General features: G+C 33.0%; 1 protein-coding gene across 2 annotated transcripts in view; it reads left to right on the top strand.

Annotated features, from left to right (window-relative positions):
• The window catches only part of LOC136978203 (zinc finger protein 675-like), a 32104-nt gene extending 22922 nt beyond the window's left edge, over positions 1–9182 (top strand). For both annotated transcript variants that reach the window (XM_067273855.1, XM_067273854.1), the window contains exon 5: positions 6850–9182. In XM_067273855.1, coding sequence (XP_067129956.1) covers positions 6850–7625 — 776 coding nt within the window. In that variant the 3' untranslated portion in view covers positions 7626–9182. The remainder of the gene's footprint in view (positions 1–6849) is intronic.
• The last annotated feature ends 12111 nt before the right edge of the window (positions 9183–21293 follow it).

Genomic DNA, 21293 nt, shown 5'->3' with positions numbered 1-21293 from the left:
GAAAATAATTGCCAATGCTTTGCTGCAAATTCTGATTATAATTATGAGATCCTTGTAAAGTAGATTTGCTGGAATTGCAGCAATAGATGACTTGGGAGTTATTTGAGTGAATCATTTAATTATTAATAAAAATTCTATTTCTGCTTCGAGTTTTTGGTCATCCTTCAGTTTTTTAAATGATGCCACCATAGAAAGCAGAAACAATTTATCCTCATCAATCTCCTCAGTTCTTTTTTCCTTTAATTAATTAAGAAGAATCATTATTAAATATATTAAGATAATTTTTTCAGTTTCTTTGTTGGGGTACACTGTGGCTGGTAGAAGCTGATTCATTAAGCTCAATATCTTCATTGTCAGAAACATCTTTGTCCATGTGCAGTATACTTGTTTCACTGACTGTCTCCCAGTCCACTAGACTTGGCAGCAAAAGCAAGAGCTGATTGAAATTGATATTTTTTACGTTTGCTAGGAGCTTGGTGCAGTTTGCCTTTTTTGTTGTTTATTCAATTCTCTTCTAAAACATATTCTTAAGTTTCATCATTGTTGAATTTCTTTACCTGCAAAAATAAATAAAGAAATAAAATATGACATATATTTACATGGAAAAATTTGTGAAACAATATTCAATAACACAATTTTAAAATTGAATGTGTAATTAAAACTAAAATAGCTTAATATTTTTAACCACTTTATTCACAGATATTTGGCAACTAGAAATGGTTTCTGATCACTGAATCATGAATATGTGATTGGAATTACATCTATGTGGACAAAAGTAAGACACACACATGACAAATTACAAATATGTTTAAAACTGACATGTATGTCAGGAAAAAGAGAAGATATATGATGGGAAATAGCTGATAAGTTTGCTACCAGAACCAGTTTTCCTAACTATTTAGCAGTCATAGTCAGCAAACATGTTAGAATACAAAATCTCATTAACATTGGTTTTTCTATTCTTTAGTTTCAAAAACTATTGTTCAGTAATTTTTATGGCTATTATAGATGAAGATTACTTTTTTTATTTCAATTGATATCAGATTATACAGAAGTACTAGTGATGCACAAACTTTGGATGAAACTTTAAAAGGGATAGCTATCTATACCACAGAACCAGCAACTACTTAATGATAATGGAATACTAATACCATTTATTTTTGTAGAAGATGAAGCATTTCCTTTATCAGAACATGTTTTATAGCCCTATGGAAAACAAAACTTGACTCAAGTGAAAAAGATATTCAATTATAGGCTCTCTAGAACAGTAACATCTTATTTATTTAATTTAATCGAAAGCCCAGATATTATCCCAACAGTGCATTACATAAACGAAGGTTTGAAAGTGCCAGACCTGGACTTTGTATTGGCAATAAATATGAATGAAATTGTTATTAAGTCAAAACTCGAAATAATGATTATTATACATAATATGAACAAAGTATATTTATTAATTAAAGCCTGAATATGTACAATAATGTAATAAAGTTAGAGAAAAATTGCAAAATATAATGAGCATTTATTTATTGTGACATTGTCACAATGCCAAGCTATAATTTTTAATCATATTTTTAATTTATTTAATTTAAAATATATGCTTTCCACCTCAAATTAGTAGTAGCTTGCCCCTGCACATCGTACTTTTCTTTTAACAATAGTGCCAATCTCTTATTAACTGCTTTCAGAGAAAAAGTTTTGAATTGAAATGACTTTTAGTTTGCTTCAGAAATTCGTATATAATTTATTGGGGCCTCTTACCCCCTAAGGTTTCCATATCCGATCTTGTCTTTCATCTATCTAACTCTGTTCTTGAGATTGAGCTTGTGCTCCAGCCTGAATTGCCCTATGGATCAGTAAAATTACTGGGCTTCTCACCATGACTAGGTGGTGACCATGGAGAGTTGTTATTATTTCAATAAATAATGAAATCTCATTTTAATGTTTTTTCAATTTAACATTTACCTCAGTTATATGTTTATTTTTATGGTGCATTAGTTGGGACTACTAAGGGTCGATTTACACACAACAGTGACGTGCCGGCACAGGGACCGTTTGGTGCATAAACGTTGATAAATATCACACACAGCCAATCAGAATTTCATCTACGACACGTGATCTGTATTCTGTCAATCATATAAGTGTCATACATGAAATTCTGATTGGCTATGTGTGATATTTATCGATGCTTACTGCATTGTGCTGGCACGTCACTGTTGTGTGTAAATCGACCCTAAAAACAAATTTAGGTTTCAATTTAGTGAGGTTTCCTGATTTTACATTAAATTTCAGTTTTGAGGAGCAATTTTTGGAGTTGCACATCCAAAGATGGATTTGATCTAATGCTTTCAAGATAGAAGATATAGTAGGAAGTTTTTTGGGTCCTGAATTTTCTAGTTTTTCAGTCCTCTAGGAATCAAAACTTAGAAAATTTTTCAGTCCTCCCTGCTTTATGAAAGTAGATGCTTGCTTTTTTAGGATCTAATCTGTAAATGCATCCCTTTTTTTATTATTTCAACTTGGTTGATAGTCAAGATTTCAAAAAATGCACAGAACAGAAACACAGAAAAAACAAAACAATGTTGGACTATACATTTAAAGGATCAGATGCTAAAGTTAAAAAATACTGACTTCTTGCCTTTTTTACAAATATGTATTACATATCAGTTATTGGTATGAATTTCGGGCAGATAAGCTGTTCCTCTGAAGTGTTCAGATAATGATAGTGGGACAAGAAGCATAATATTAATGTTTTATATATGTAATTCATGCATTAATAGATGCAGTCATTTGTAATAAAAAGAATATGTAGTTTAAGTTACTAAGAATTAAAACTTGTCATGTTTCAAAATACGCCGTAATTAACATTTTTTTAATATTTCTGCATATTCACTAATTGTGAATGAAGTTGAAAAATAAAGATCATAACTTATCCAGGATTATTATTCTAGTTACTAATGAATGACAATTTTTTTGGTAGGAAATTTTCACATAAAAATAAAATAAATAATATAGAGTTAATTTAGTATATACCTCAATCTTTCCTCTTCTTGTTAATGAGAAAATATTTTATTAATTAAATATATTATAGACTATTTTTGTCATGTTATTGTAATTGAGTATATTTCTCAAAGTGATGATTTTTACTATTTTTAAATTTATTAATTTTTTATTAGAAAGTTTTACTTTTCCTACTTTTTAAAACTTGAAACACAGTAGAAGCATCAATATATATAAATAGCATAAAAATGCATTTGTCCCCATTGACAGATTTAATTTTCATGCAATGTGAAGGAGTGCTGAAAAGTTGTGACTACCAGGATACAAAAGAGCAAAAGCCCTGCTATGAAAATAATAGAGAGAAGTCATTGTTAGAACACATGTACAGTACTATACCTTAAGAATCTGTTATGACTATTAGTTTGCTTACTTCAGTAATTTGAATTCATGATGGCTGCACTAAGACTAAAATTCAGCAACATTGAGAAGCCTATGGTCATGAATTTCTTGTTCTTGTAGGGGGAAAAGAATGTAGGAGATTCACTCTAAAATGCTGCCCTAGAATAAGACAACTGTTCTTCCCTCACAATGATGATGAAATGGGTGACACATTTTCAAAGTGACCATTTTGAGGTAACAGATGAGCTATGTTCTGGACAACTTATTTCAGCTATGACAGTCTTCAAGAATTTCATCCATGATTTGATCCTTGAAAACTGTCAAGATAATTGCTGAAATCAGTGGCACATTCAGGATTTAATCTTGGGAAGCCAAGTTGAATAGATAAAAAAAATTTTTAATGCCAATTCAAAAATTTCCCACTTTATGTGACTGTTAATTCATAAGTAGTATAGAAATAGAAGACATGACAGAATATAAGTAAACAAATGAATTTTAATTAGAAAAATATTTTTGGAAAATTTTCTAGTGTTTTTCCTTTTTCTTTGGAGGGTGCCAGGGCCCCTCGGCCTTCCCCTTGGTGTGCCACTGGTTGAAATATTGAAGATTTCCTTCAAAGAGATTTCCCATGCAGGGGTGGATCCAGGAATTTCATTTAGGGGATGCACTTCATGTCAATATTGATATCCTTTGTACTGTAGTTCTACTATGGAAAACTCTTTTCTACTTCAAATCATGATTTTAGGGAGTGCTTATGCACCTTCTGCATCTCCTGAATCTGCCCCTGCCACATAATCTATGACATTCTCAATACAGGGAAGTTCTCTGCAAAATTGATTCCAACCCTTCTCATTGCACATCAGAAGTGAATCACATGATTGCTTCCAAAGCCATTTTGGCACATTCCACACTAGTGTTGTAGAGTTTGTGACCTGATTAGTGACTATGGATGAAACATGGTTTCGTTGCTATGATCTCATAACAAAGGACAATCAAAAAAATGGCATCATAGAGTGTCTAACTGGCCAAATAAGTTCTATGTCCAGAAATATAATAGAAAAATCCTGGCTTTCATGTTGTAAGATAAGGAAAGTCTCATCTTAGTAAATTACCTACCAAAAGGCTAGGGAATCAATGTGCCTTATATGTCTCAATTGGATGCATTGTGGGAGGTTTTGAAGGAAAAGTGGCAGGGAAGTTGAGTCAAGGTATTAATTATTTATTAATTAAATATATTATCTTGTCCACTCAGTCTTCCAAACCATGCAAAAAATTGAGGATTTGGGGTTTGAATTGTTGGCCTATCCATCCTGTTTACTGATCTTGTATCTTCAGATTATCATCTCTTCCCATCTTTAAATGCTGAAGATGAGTTTTGCTTCCGATCAGAAATCATTGGGGCTGCAAAGAGATGGTTTGTGGACCAACCTTACAGTTCTTTTTGCACGAGTTAAAAGAAGAAATTGGAGAAACATTGTAATAAGTGTATAGAGTTGAGGGATGATTATGTTGAATGAAATATATTCAGTTTATCAAATTTCTCTTTTCTCTAGGAAAAGTCTAACTTTTTAGCACTTCTATACATATTTCAAAAATAATTAGTAAATGACTAGAAATGAATAAAAATTATTAATTATTAAAATAATAAACTTACTATGTAACTAAGTTAGCAGAAATTAAAAATATTTTGAAACAAAATGTATGTACTGTATTTCCATGCAAATAAATGTGCGCTCTTGTACTTGAAAATCACTTATTTGTGTATTTTTGAAACATACCTTTTGCTTCATTTATAAGAAGCAAAGGATGTATTTCAGCTTGTTTCACTTATAAAAGAGCACTGCACTACTGTGTCAATGATCAGGTCATATGATTTTATTTATATGGTAAGGGGAATTGCCTTGTTTTTATCTATATAGTAGCAGTATAGTTGCTAGTTTAGGAAATATTATCCTAAATTTAGGATGTTTTTACCACTGAGTCAGATTTTTTTTTTGTGTTAAGGTACATTTTCGTTTTCCTGCAATAAATAGTATAATCTAGGAGAATTTAGTAAATGTGAAACAATCCATAAAAAGGTACATGTACAGTACCTTAAATTGGAAAGTAAAGCTGTAGAGCTGAGTTAAATGCAGTTAATTTTCAGGTTTCAACACTAAATGTTTCTAGTAATGTTTGGCAACGTTTTAAGCTACAAAAGCCTCATATACTCCACTTAGTCTGTAGAATAAGATATACTCAAAACTAAAAATTGATTTTTCTAACTTAAGGTAGCTTTCTATAGATTACAAATGCTGCTAAATATGCACTACATACAGAATATTGTATAAAAATTAAATTTGTATCTCTATTGCTTGGGAAATATTTTGTTTCTTTGCTTTTAAAATTGATCTTGCTTGTAAATTTTTAATTTTAGCTAAACTGACCTTATAAAATCTTACCAAGGTTAGTATAAAATCATTTTTACTACCCAAGTGGAAATCACTGAAATAAAATTATATGAAAACATTAATAAAAAATAAGTATTTTTGGTTCAGAAGTTTTTTTTTTGTGAAAAATAAAATAGTTAAAGATTAGTTAATTATTGCTTTATCATTTTTATTCATTAATTTTGTTGAATGTATATAGAGTACACATATATGAAAATAACAGGAAGAATTAAACAATATAAAAGGTTATTAAGTAAATGAATAAATAGCAGTATTGGTAGAGTATAGAAATGATAGAAGTATAGCTTCTGGGAGGAGGAAAAAAAGGTTATAGGTCAACACATTGGTTTTATTAAACATTCCATTACTGGTTTTGTTGTGGATTTTAAAGAATTAAAAGCTATTGGCTTCGAGTTCACTGATGATCCCCTAATGATACATTTAATTGTTGTGATTTTCCACCAACTAAATAAAGAAGTCCGTACTACAATACTGGTATAAAGTAGCAGTAATTACACCCCAGGTACCAAAAAATCAGCAAAAAATGTATACATTTTTAAAATTTGTACTAGTGTTCTATTTTTAGAATATGCACTAGATTCTTTTTCATTTCTTCTAACCTGAGAATGACCATCATTTAAATAAAAAGTGCTCTTTTTATATATATTAAAATTTTGTTTCATTTTTACAGCTCCATGTGTCACCCAGATTGACAAACACTGGTTTAGGGTAATTCTTAGCCTTAGAGTCATTCTGAAGAATTTTTCTGGCTAAACTTGGTAACAATCTTATTGGACAATTTTCTATTTTGATGACAGATGGCTGAAGCAGTTTAGAATGTCAGCCTAAATGATCATAAAAGTTTAAATATAAGCAAGTGTTTTTAAGTACTTTGAAGAATATACCACTGTTATTGCCCTATATATAAGAGCATGTTCTCATAACTATGGAAATACAGTACATTTTATTAAAAATTAAGATATTAAAAATAACAATCTTTTTTATAAATTTTTTTATTCTGCAGGAGATTTTTCACCATTTAAACAAACTGAAATTCTGAACGTGAATGGTGCATATAACATCCAATACCAGTTACAAAATGACAGCATGGATGCAAGTTCTATCGAACATAGTGAACTTTCAAAATTTCCTTCTAGTGATGAGGAGTATTCAAATGAAATTGATGAATATGACCTCCAACAAGCAAAAATTAATTTACAAGAAGGCATGCAAGACACTACTTGCCTTTTCATGTGTGAAGTTTGTTATCAAACTTACCCAGATAGTAATAGTCTAGAAAAACATCATGATCTACATACTGTAGATGGTATATCTGATCATGAAGTATCTGGAGAGAATAGTACCAAGAGGGAATCAACTCTTTCAGATTTACAGGATTTCATCTGCAAGTTTTGTAACCGCAAGTTTAACAATGATGTTTCCCTCAGTAATCATTTGAAAATTCATAACAGAAAAACAAGTTTAGCCTGTGATAGTTGTGGAAAACAGTTTAAAACAACAGCTGGTTTAAATAAACATAAAAAAACTCATTCCTTGGAAAAGCCCCATATGTGCACTATGTGTACCATGAGATTCAAAAGAATGTATCACTTGAAGCGGCATTTAAAAACTCATTATAAAAACAAAGCGTGTGACAAGTGTACTTTAAAATTCAAAACAGAACGTGATTTGAAGATGCATAAGAAGAAACACAATGGTGTTGTTAACTCAGCTGCTAATAATGCTGCAGTAACAACCACACATGCATGTATAATTCGTTTAAAAAAAGATCAAAAGTGAAATAATATAGAATATAATAGATAATATAACCTCAGTTTCATGCATTTAAAAAGAACTTGTTTAAATGTCATGGTTACTATAAAAGTTGGATTATGTCAAAGATATGTATTATTTTACTTTATAGAGTAGATGTATCATGACATAGTATAATAATATTAATGAAAATTCATCAAGAATTCATTTAACTTTCCTCAGATTTTACATAAATGAAGACTTAAGAATAAATTCATCAAAATGATTTTTAAGTGTACAAAATGTTGATATTTTCTATTATTATAAACTGTAATTCATCTAAAAGTGATGTTCTATAGTATTAAAATTAAAGAACACATTTAATGAACGAAAAGGACAAAGAAATTAATGTACATTATTTTCTGCAAATATGGGATGTATTTTTTCTGAGGAAAAGTTAAAGGATTGTATGAACGTATAATAACTTTGCATTTTTCGAAAATTTAGTAGAAATGTCTAGATTTTTATCTGTTTTCCAGATATAGAAGGACTAAAAAATTTCTATTTTCAATATAAAAAAAATGGTTGAAGGGATTTAGAGTAAAACATATCAGGAGTTGGAAATGTTAGAAGTTAATACAAAAGGCTATTCGTACATTATTATTGATCTTTTGTATTTTCAAGTGCAATTTAAATTGCTACTTTACTGCACAATTGAACAACTTTATAAACTGTATTTCTTTTACATTGCTGTGGATGTTAAGTATGTAGATCTTTTAAATAAGATATATTTTTATTTGCTGTTGAACATAACATAATATCATGCATAATTCGTGTGTACAAAGAAAAGTTATTTTTGTGTTCCACAGTAATAACTTGTGTACAACTTTACTAGGCCAGTTAGCAACTTATATTTGAACAAGTACAATTTTTAGACATTGGGACTCTCATAGAATATCACTTTGTAAATCACTCGTAAGTATATTAATCATGTTATGTCGATCACCACTGCATAAGGTTCCAAGTTCCTTTAATATAATAATCCGTGCACGTGTATGAATGTTTCATCTTTGATGAAAGTGATAACATTTTTAAAAACATTTTTTTTCATGCATTTAAAATATTATTGACGTGATATTTCATTAATTTGACGTATTTTTATAAGAATTATTAGTCTTTGTAGGTGATTTATGTGAAAAGAATGATTTTTGCTTTTGTATAAACAATTATTTTATTTTTAAATCTCAAAGTCAAACTTTGCTCAGTTTGTAATTATTTTGTTATAAAAATTAGTTAAATTTTTTTTTTAATTTTTAGCAAAGAGAAGTTTATGAAATGTGGAATCGTAATAAATAAAGATATTGTTAAATTTATGAGCATTTGTTTAAGTAAACTTTATTAATATATCTAACATAAAATAAAATATAAGTTATATATCAACATCTCAATAACCCAATGTGTTACCATGTAATTTCTAATTATTATTTGTAGTGTAATATTGCCCGATTAATTTGGAGGATGGTTGGATGTGTAATAGGTTAATTATTAGGAATCGGAGCCTTGTTACTGTTATATAATAAAAAATAAATAGAATTACATATTTTATCATACCACTTTAAAATAAATCTACTCAGTAGTTATAATGTCCATTTACGGATTAATCAGCCCTCAATGAAACAGCTAAAGTGCTTGAGAAGCAGGATCCAATATATAAATTTTCAGGATGATTTGACTTTGATAAGAATCTAATTTGAACTCAAATCAGAGTCTCTCAGTTTCAGGCTGATTTTTTTTTTTTTTTTTGTCATTTAGCTATCAAACAGAACTAATTCCAATGTATATCAATTCCACTTTTTAAAGTATAAATTATATAGCTTTATGCTATATGCATCTAAGAAAAAGCTATAGCATAAAAAATATTTAACGTATTAATTAAAGTATATGAAAATTGTACAAATACTCATCATCAAATATTTGAAATTGTTAAATATATTAGTTGATTCTAAGCTCATTTATATAGATACTAGCTGACCCGGCCACGCGTTGTTGTGGCTCAAAATGTATCTATTATAAATGTATAACACTTTCCCCGTGGGGGGAATTTCAAAAAATCCCTTCTTAGTGTACATTCTCTTGACGTACCCTATTAAAAACGCATCTAAAATAGTATAATAAAAGCCGAGTTCTTCACAGTAAGCCTTAATCCCGTCACTTTTCCCGCTGGGGAATATCGAAAAATTCCTTTTTAGTGTATATTCTGTTGACGTAACCTATTAAAACGCAATTAAAAACGCAAAAAACCGCATGTAAAATAGTATAATAGAAGCCGAGTTCTTCACGGTAAGCCTTAATCCCGTCCATCTCCCCCCACTGGGGGGAATTTCGACATGTATATTATATAAAAACGTTTGCAACGTTGTGTCAAAATTTCAAAGGAATCGGTAGGAACAAACGAACGTTATATTTTATTTATATAGATAGATAGAAAATGATCTGCTTCAGTCCATTCTCACAGAAAAGCATAATGCCTCACAGAAAAGCAAACTTAGGTCGTCGGAAGTTAGCGCCATCTGTTGGACATAAAAGCCTTAATCCATATATAAATATATTTTTGAAAGGGGGGAAATGGTGTAGGGGTATGAGAAATAGATAGTAGCCAATTCTCAGACCTACTGAATATGCATATAAAATTTGGTAAAAATCGGTAAAGCCGTTTCGGAGGAGTAAGGTAACTAACATTGTGACACGAGAATTTTATATATTTAAAGATATATGAGAATGTTTGTTTGTTCATTCGCTATGCACGCTTAGGCCGTTCGAACCAATTGCAGTTAGATTCAAATACTTTAACTTAGATAATGTCAACATCCCATCCCAATATTGATAGAATCTCTTTATATTCATCAATTTCTGTCTACGTTCGATTTGCTGGCTTTACATATAGCGCCACCTATTGGCGAAAATTTAACAAAATGATAAAAACTATATATAATTCTTACGAAAAGGATATAATTTTAAAAAATACACAGTTAATTCCGCTTAATTGAGACTAATCCATTTTGGCCAAATTGAACGGAATCAACTGTATATCATATTCATTTACTGCGACAGTACAGTAGTCCTACCGGTTGTGTGACTTCCGGTCTAGACCAGAAGTTCGTATATAGTTAATCTGGGCCTCCTGCCCTTAAGCTTTCCATGTCTGGTCTCGACGTTTATGTATATAACTCCATTCTCGAGATGATAGACAGACAGACTGACGACAGTGGAAATTTATAGGTTACAATTTTTTCAAATTGCAACCCAATAAGTACCCTTCAATGAGAGTATAAACCACGGAACACCGGTAGACCAGTCGTTGATTCGCGCATGGCCAATAGACTGGCCAGGTGGAATTTTCCGGTTTTCTTCACGTTAGTAACACTTAAATTTTTATACTGCTTTCTTTACAAGCACTCTTACATTTTAAGGTTACTAGATGGCATTGGCGTGCCGTGACATTTGATGATAGGGAAGCTGTGTTTCTGTAAGAAGCCGACTTCCAGGGGCAATCAGTTAATTGCGCGTCGGTAATGGTCTAGGGTCCATTCATACATGGGTGGTGGCTGTAGAGACAAAGACAAGTATCTAACAAAAACCGTTTATTTTTAACATAAAATAAACATATACTACGTACAAAATAGTTTGCTTTAGGACAATCAGCCATTCGGACATCCTGAGCGTCGATGTGGTTCTTCGATGGTCGATCGAAGGTGGCCCCCAGACAGTGGCGTTGACAAGTCTGTAAGGCACGGGGAGACTTCGTCCTTTGGAGTCGGGGACACGGTCTAAGTCCGAAGTGGCACGGGTTACAGGTTGGCACAATAGACGAGAAATTGTTTTTTTATTTTATTTTTTCCTTTTTTCTGCGCGTTGACACACGGCGTTTTGGTTATTCGGAACGTTAACCGAGTGCAAGGTGTCCTCGATTGTCGGAGATTATATCAATCTCCGTTCTTTCTTTCATCCATTTTGATTGGTCGTTCTCCCTCAATCGCGCTTCCCGAGTGGTTGGTCCTCGTTACTAAACGTAACGAGACTCTTACCTGGAGAGTGAGAAAAGTCAAAATCGAAGATGAATTCGATCTTCCACCGATCATAGGACGACTTCATTCCGAGATTTATGGTTTCTGCCCGGTAGTTTGGTATAAACAAAGGTAAAAGTCGTTTGTAGTCGGACACCCAATGTTTTTTTAAACTAATAAATTTTTCTCTATATTAACCGGTTTTTCGTTCTTTCGTGACGGTTCGGACCTGTCCGGAACCTCACATTTCCACAAAAATTTTAAACAAATACTGGAAATGAAAAAATAAACAATTTATGTATTTTAGTTCTAAAATACAAATAATACATACAAAATACAAATTGATATGATACAAACAATGATAGCGGCCGGATGGCCGAGCGGTCAAGGTGGTAACCTACCGCTCTGGGGGACCCGGGAATCGAATCCGAGCGGGTCGAGAAATCCCCAGAAATTTTTCGGGGGGTGGTCCGTTCGGATATGTCGAGCCCCGTCCCTCACCACCCGGTCGCCCCATTGTGGGCCTGGCCGAACCCATAATGGGCCTTCTAAAAGAGGCCCTCTTAGTGCCCACAGGGCGGAAAGAGTTAAAAAAAAAAAGATACAAACAATGATAGAAAAACTTGTTTTTTTTTAATTTTTTATAAACTAATTCTATTCGGCGATTTTTTCCGCAAAGTCGTTAATTACTTTATCATAAAAGTCGCTGGTCGTCGACTCCATCAACGTATTTAAAAGCTCTTTTTCTATCGAAAGCAACGCTAGCGACGACAATTTTTCCCCCGACCGAGTGTTCCTGGCCAATGTATGAATTCCCTCCGTGGTCGAAAAACTGCGCTCAACAGACGCACTGGTAGATGGTACCGTAAAAATTAATGATATTAAATCATATAATTCTTTTAGTACGTCTTTGTTCGGATCGACATTAATTATAATATGTTTTATGTTTAAGAGTTACTTGTCAATATAGTCCGGACACGAATATAAATATTGCGATTCACTACGTAATTTAGATAAATCAAAAAATTTCCCATAAAATTTACTTAATTTAAAGAATTAAAACACGCTTGGAAAAATTGTTAATAATTTTATTATTATGAGAAACATCTAAAAGTGATAAAAACTCTAAAGATTTTATGTCTGAAAATCTGTCAATATAATTATACTTTTCTTTTAATTATACTGTAATTAAATATAATTTTGCAAAAGACGTACATAAAAATAACATTGAATACTCTTTACTTTTTAAATCTTAAACAATTCACTTAGTCAGATAGCTCCCTACTCATTGGCTAAGGGATAGAATCGTTGGAAGCGTTACACCTGTGTAGTTTCCACCAGCTAAACCGGCTGAGGTTGGTGCTCTGTAAAGCGCATGCGCCAATGCCCTCTGGCTGCTTTACACCAGTTATTCTCGCCTTGAAAGCTGTCTCGGAAGCGCTTCTATTCCGCCACTGATATTCGAATATACAATAGCAATCTTATTGTTTTTTTCACATTAGTATAGAATTTTTTAATAAGATATATAATGCAGTTATAATAAAATATTAATTTTAATTAATTCAAAGTACGTTAAAATATGAAAATTTATATTTTAGAAAATACAAGGGAAGGTGGATGCGGCGCTTCCACCGCTTCCAATGACGGCACGCCACTTTTTTTTTTAACCCTTTCCGCCCTGTGGACACTAAGAGGGCCTTTTTCAGAAGGACCATTATGGGTTCGGCCAGGCCACAATGGGGCGACCGGGTGGTGAGGGACGGAGCCCGACATATCCGAAGACGCAACCCCCGAAAAATATTCTGTGGGAAGTTATGCGACGCTTCGGATCGCTTCCAAGACGGCACGCCACTGCTAGATGGTGGGTGCAGCATGGCCAATGAGGACCTTGTGCCATTAAACATTAATAAACCAACCAACACATAAATAGGGGCCAGCTTTTATATAAAAGTCTTTCGGGATGCATCCTCCTCGGCAGATCGCTCACCTGTCGCGTTGCCGTAACCAAATGAACCAAACCAATTTTAATAAATGCGATATTTACGAGGACATGCTTAACTACAACATCCCCCCTCCCCTGATTCATCTCCCGTAGTAACTCAAACTAAGGTGACCAGACGTCCCGCTTTTTTACAATTTGTCCTGCGTACCGCGGCGTTTTAAAAAAAGTCCCAAGTTTTGGAAAGATTATGACACATAATTGACAAAAAACTTAAACTTATGTCTTATGTTTAAGATTCGTAAAGATCATTTTGTATCACACGTATGCGTGTGATACAAAATGATCTTTCCGATGCTCACGCACACCATGGTGTGCGTGAGCATCGGAAATAAAGAATGTTGCGCCGACAAAACCTTTTGTGTTCGTGGCAAAGACCGGCAGAAAATGGTTTGGGGCTGCAGCAACGGAGCAGCGCATTTACACGAGCGAACATTTTGTTCGTTGCATGTAACATGGCGCAGAATATAAAAATTGTGGAATACGCGCTGTCTTTACCAGGAACTAATGCTGCGACTGAAAGCGTTTTTTCTACCGTAAATGAAGTGTGGACATCTGATAAATCACAATTAAAGTGTTGAGACTTCGAAGGCCATATTGTGTATGAAATATAATTTAACAAATTCTTGCGAAAAATTTCATGACGTTTTAAACGATAGCAATCTACTAAAAAAATCCACTCAAATGAGAAATATAAATCTTTAAAAATTCTTTATTCTTTTGTATAATCTATATATATAATCGAGACGAGTTGATAATAATCAGCGCAGAGCCCAAACGGTTAGGAGTTGAAAGTTGAAATTTGGTACACAGTTAGGGTACGTCACGAAAACGCACACTAAGAAGGGATTTTTCGAAATTCTTCTCCACGGGGAAGAGGGACAGGATTAAAGCTTCTATATACATTATCGAGACGTGCCTAAACGGTTAGGAGTTGAAAGTTGAAATTTGGTACGCAGTTAGGTATGTTAAGAGAACGCACACTACGAAGAGATTTTTCGAAATTCCTCCCCACGGGGAGAGAGACAGGATTAATGCTTAACACTTCCATCAACAATGAAAGTGTTACGTAACAATAAAAGTGTTAAGAGAAAGCGACGTGCAAGACGCAGATGGAGAAAAAACGGGCGCTGGAGAAAAAAAAAAGAAAAAGAGTAATATGTTAGAACATATTCTATTTTCAAATTTAAACAGATTAGTTCGGTTTTTCTCGACTTTTCTTCTTTAGAACATTCGATGAAAATCGAACGATATAATGAGAACACGTCGTGAAAATCGAACAATATTACAATATTCGATTTTCAAATTCTTTAGAAATACTTAGTTTGTTGATGAAATTACTCTCTTTCTTTTGTGACTATAACGTAATAATCTTAATCTTCGCTATCGTTACTTTTGCCCGAGCAACACCGGGCCTACCTGCTAGTAGTATATATATTTATTATATTTGTAAATTTTACATATGTTAAAATTTAAAAAAAAATATAATACAATACAATTTTTGCGTTCTTTGATAATAAAATTTTGTTGATCTAGAACAATTTTTTTCAACAAGACAACCGCTCTCCTCTCGTCAATTTTGTCCCGTTTCACTAATGTTAAAATCTTGTCACCTTATCATAAATCCATTACCCCAAACTTCTCACACTGATACTACTATTATGATATTTGTTTAAAAATTTGTTTATATTTTAACTATTATAAATGGCAAAAAAAAATAAATAAAAAAAATAAAAAAAAGCTTAATTTTGAGGGTGGGATGGGTTTTATGAAAAAATTTCAAAATTCTAATAACGAGTAAAATCGTCATTGTGACCCTACTGGAGATACACACGAACCTTTTTATCGCCCCAGCCCTCAACCTTTACACCAAAACTTAATAGCATCAATCTCATAAAACGGAAACCTCCCTGCAAAATTTCAGAAAATTTCGACAAAAAGCACAGGAGTTATAGCTTCAAAGAGGGTGAACAAAATCGTGCCACGCGCACACACACACACACTAGCATCCATAGGTCCCGAGTCCAAAAATGTAAAAATTTTTTTGATAGATCGCCATACTTTCCCTCTTTTATATATAACAGCCGGAAAAGTAACAGGAATATGCTTTAATTAGAATAAATGTGAAAAAGCTGATTGGAAAAAAAGGATGATCAGATGATAAACCAAAAGGATGATTGAAAAATACAAATGAAAAGTCGAAATTTTGATACGTTACGTGCCAGATGATTTCTTCTTATGTGCCACAGATTCGCTACCCCTGATCTAGATTGTTCATTCTGTGTAATATTATAGCAAAAAAGAAGCAGCCTAAATTATTCCAATAACTATATGTTTCTATCTAACAAAATTTTTACACAATAAATGTTTGTAATCAGAGAAAGACTTTATAACCACTTTGTAATTATTATTATACTTATTTATATACTAGTTGGCTCAGAAATACTTTCAACATAGCAGTGCCAAGAATGTAAAATTTTCTTTATTGTTTTCATACAGCGATGAACAGTTCTTTTACCCCCCTTTAATTTAATATATATAACATATATTGCTTAGATATGCATTTATTTATCGAACTTTCCACACAAGACAACTAATAGCGAGGTTGAGGCCAAAGTTTTAAACGCGAAAATCGCCTCCGCGATCTTCGTCAGGTTTGATCGACGGTTTTGAAATAGAATAATCTTAACGGAATCTTAACGGTAATCTTAACGATAGTCAGTGGAATCATGCTCGACATTCCAAACACCATTGTCAAACTTCTGGGCTTACAGGAAAGCGGCGCCAAACGTCCGACGTACACGTTTTCGCGTTTAAAACTTCGGCCACAACCTCGCTAATGTCAAAATGTAAAGATGAGAGATGGTCTGCAATAACAGATGGCTTAATTTTGTCAAAAGACAGTTCTGTCTTTGATAAAATTACACAGTAACTGCTAATTCAACGACAAAATAATAAAAAATTATAATTTCTTGCTTGCTTCCTGGCCTGTGTATTCATAGTCTTTGCCTAAATATGATGTATGTAATTGGGCTGAAATTTTAAAATTGCAGACTTATAAATTCCCACTGGCGTCCGTCCAGTTTATATCTGTTTCACCTTCTTTAATCTCCAGAATGGAGTTATATTGATGAAAGTCGAGACCAAATATGGAAAGCTTAGGAGCAGGAGGCCCCGATTAACTATACGAACTTCCGATCTAGACCGGAAATCACGTTATTTGAATTCAAAAATTTTCTCCAGAGCAGAATAGACTTTTGTTATCAGGAAAAGTATGATGTACAGGGACAAGACGCTAAAATTAAGAGCATCGTGTATTGAAATCTAAAAAATTGCAGCCCGGCATTGTGGCGATGTCGTCACAATAAATAATTGCTCGTTATCAAAATATTTCATAGTCAAAACTACAACATTTTTGCCAGTCTGGACCTGGGTTCAAATCTGGGCCAGCTCACAAAATTATACAGAGTGGAACCAGAATGCCTGGCCAAGTCAAAATGGCAACAGAACTTATTTTATTTAGGCTATCCTCAATACGAACATTATAATTAAAATTCATAGTAATAGTCTACCTCTAAAAGTCAAATTACAGACGAATAGATTTTTTTGAAAGATTTTGACAGAATAATTCAAAATTAATATAAAATAAACATAAATTAATTTTAATTTAGTTATAAATCAAATAAGTTAAGAGTAGAAATAAATATTTTTACTAATTATTTAATATATCGAGATAATCAATTTTTCTAATTGAAAATACTTGAAAATTAATATAAATCCAAACAAAAACATCTGATGTAAAAAAAGTTGCACCAAGTAAAAACTTATGACATTTTGGACTACAGTCAAAATTTATTTTAGGAGTTTTTCTTTGGTAAAGATAAGTTTGGTGCTTCGAAGTGACCCATAAAATCCACAAGACTTTTACCTGTATTGTCTACAAATTGCTTCAAAACGCCAATGTTCTTGAGCAGGATTTAGCCATGAATTTTTCGTGAGCAACTATTAAGAATCCCGAGTTTACAGCTTGAGTCGTGTCCACCAATCAGCCGAATGCAAGCTTCATAAATTGCAGATCTCGTAGAAATGACGTCGTTGGACAAGGATCTTCAATAGGCTAATTCCGTCCGTATGCAAGTACAGCAGCTGCCTAATTTACTTGCATACTAGTTTTCGTTGAACAAATAATTTCAGCGGTGTTTATATGCAAATACTTAAAAGCAAGTAACAGTGTAAGAAAAATTTGCATAACGTAAATGCGGTTTAACCGCAGAAAGTTTGCAGACAACTAAGAAAGGACGGAATTAGCCTATGAAGGTCTTTGTCCAACGACGTCATTTCTACGAGATCTGCAATTTATGAAACTTGCATTCGGCTGATTGGTGGACACGATTCAAGCTGTAAACTCTGGACTCTTAATAGTTACTCACGAAAAATTCATGGATAAATCCTGCTCAAAAATCAAATTGTACGTTTCTTCTTACCATCAAACCACTCACTCCATTACAGCATATGATTTTAGAGCTCCCTGATAGGCTTATAAACTTTCAGCGTCATAAATTGCAAACAGTGTAAAAAAAACACCAACTTGAGAAAAGCGTGTTTAAGATAAGATGTGATAAAATGTGTCTAAGTTTAGGTTGGTTATCTTTCCTTGATGATGATACACAGTCAAACGGTCGAGGCAGTTAAGGCGTCAGCCTACTGCTTTAGAAACCAAGAATCAAATCCAGGCGAGTAACCCCAGGAGATTTTTGTGGGCGGATATCAGGCGTCTGTTCCTCACCATCTGCCACCTCTGTTGTGACCCTGGATGAGCCCACAGTAAGCTTGAAAAAACTCTGCTTGGTGCTCACAGGGAAGAATGAGACAAAAAAAGAAAACTAAACTAGTCAGTAGCGTAACTACGTATGAAAGGGACCCTGTGCAAGAACATTACAAAAACGATTCCTATTGGGCTTTCTGTGAGTTTTTCTCGCAAGACAGCCTAATACAGTAAAACCAAAACAAATTGTAAACTACATTAGTGCACTGTAATTTACTTACTTTGTAATGAACTGTCTAATTTTTTTGGACTTAACTGCAACATACTCACTGCCTTGAACAAATCGTTTCCTCTTCTGAATTTCCGATAGAAACTATTAAAGCACTTACTCTCTTCGGCAATTGAACACAAAAGTATCCTAAAAATTGGATGTACCGAAAATATCCGATATTTTGACAAAATGTGAGTTTTGAACCTTGCTTGTGAAAATATTAGTGCAAATCTTACCAAATTACTTATTTTTTAAATACTAAACTTGTTTTTAGTATCTATTACAAAAATACGAACAACTATTTATTGTGGCATCGTCACAATGCCGGGCTGCAATTTTTAATCGTATTTTTAAAATTTATGCAATTCTTACTATTACTCTCCCTATATACATCTTGTTCAAATTTTCAATCGTTAATAAAATACTTTTTATTCATCCACTCAAGTTCAAATACGTTTTTTTAAAAACTTTTAGTGGATGACACTTGATGTTACAGTTTTTTCAAATGTTAATTCATTAATTAATTAAATTTAAACTGTGGCGCCCGTCAGCAATATGCCGATTCGGACCGATAGAGGGTGCGAGGAGAAAAAAGTGAACTTTGAAATTATTTAATAAAAAGTAACTAAAATAAAATTTTTCTTTGTTGACCTAAGTAGGAATTGACTTTAAAATTTTTTTTTAATATAAGCTCTCCATCTCAAATTAGTGGCTGTCCCTGTTAGTACTTTTCCTGTTAGCAACAGTCATGCCGTCATCTAACTTCCTTACAAGGGAAAAATTTTTGAATTTAAATAAAATACTTCTCATTAAAATAATGGATGCCGACTTCTAATGAAGAAAAAACGGACGAGCTATAAAAACTTGGCGTTCATTTTTCAGAACGTTTCTGAACAATTTTTCAAAAATGGCTAAAAGTCCAATTGGCAAATCTTACTCCAAGGGGAAAACATTAACTTAAAATATTTTAAACACAATTGTGCCGCTCATTTGCCAAATCGATTAACTCCATAAAATAAAAAGTGGAGAAAAGTAACAGAGTAATATACATTTGTTTAAAAAAATTCCTTGTAAAATATGAATTCAAATAAACATTGTAGAATGCAATATTGTATATGTAGCTTTTATTTAACGACAAATAAAATAGCATATGCTAAAATCATTATTACGATTTTGGTGTGATCGAGGGAGTTAATCGTTTGGTAAGTGAAAAACGTAATAGCATCAAATTCAGTCTTCACATTAGCGTACATTTTTTATTAGATTTTTCGCAAAAATGAATAGCAACTATTCTGATACTGTTACAATGGTGATTATCATTTTGTTTAAACTGATTATTCAGCAACATAAATGATGTCTTGTTAGTCAGCTGTATTTGAGGTCCCATCATGTCGATTTGTTCTTAAATTTTTATAAGAATCGTGTTTAATAGGAAGAATGAAAAAAATTATTTTTGTTTTATCCATCTTAATATAACGTTTATAACTTTTCTTGGGTGTACTATAGATTACTCTCTACGGAATTTCAGGACTTTGATTATATATTTGAACTCAGGGGACCGAGACGAGTTCAACGGTACCCTATTTTTGGACCGGAGACGAAAAATAAAAAAGTTATCACACTTTTTAAGTTACCATACTTTTTTAATGCTCTCATGCAGACGGCACCGTAGTTGCTAGTATTGCCATCTTGCAGTAAAGTCTGCAAACCGTGACGTCGGACTACGGTCATCTCCCGGAGCGTTAAACACGCGATATGAGAGCGGAGAGAGCGACGCGACTCCCTATCATCGCGCGATCGCCGAAAAAAAGTATGATAACTTTTTTATTTTTCGTCTCCGGTCCAAAAGTAGAGTATCGTTGAACTCGTCTCGGTCCCCTGAGTTCAGATATATACCCAAACACACGAAATTCCATAGGGAGTAATCTATAGTATACCCCTTTTCTTTTTCTTAAAAACAATTGTCACCAAAATTAAAACAATCGTTCAATAATCCACAAGTATACTCACTTCTGCGGCAGTTGAACTGTAACTAATTAATTCGTTTACTTTTTGTAATGAGATAACATTAAATAATATACCGTTATCTACAAAGCACTGGTCAGCGCACACTGCAGCATAGCAATCGCAGTGTGCGCTGGCGGATTAACGTTACAGGGTTAATGTTACCCTAGGTAGCCAAGATGGCGGACCTTCCGGTAATCTCGATCCAGGTTACTTAGTGACGTCAAGATGGTGGCCATCTTGACTGCGATTTACGATGGAGCAGATGTGATCACGTGATTTGCTCCGCGATTTATTAAATACTAAATCCCGATTTTAGAATTTAAGGATTTTGTTAAAATAATTACTATTTCGAAATATTAAAAAATTTAAAAATTAAAAAAATAAACGAGAATTACATAATGTTATTACTTACGTCATTGTGCATGCTGCTGTTCTTTTTTTTCCGACGCTTGGTTTGGACAGGAATTGATACCGTTTGACTACTTGTCTTTCTGTTCTTTTTTCCGCCCTCGTTCCTACTTTTATCGTTATCATCATCAGTAATATTGCATTCCTCTCTTTTCTTCACCTTTTCTTCGACCACCTTTTTTACTTTTTTCTTAATATTAGA

The sequence above is a fragment of the Centruroides vittatus genome, unplaced genomic scaffold, assembly GCF_030686945.1.
Source record: "Centruroides vittatus isolate TY-2023 unplaced genomic scaffold, ASM3068694v2 contig_5, whole genome shotgun sequence".
Lineage (NCBI taxonomy): Eukaryota > Metazoa > Arthropoda > Arachnida > Scorpiones > Buthidae > Centruroides > Centruroides vittatus.
The sequence above is the reverse complement of the archived record's forward strand: the minus strand, read 5'-3'. Positions and strand labels throughout refer to the sequence as shown.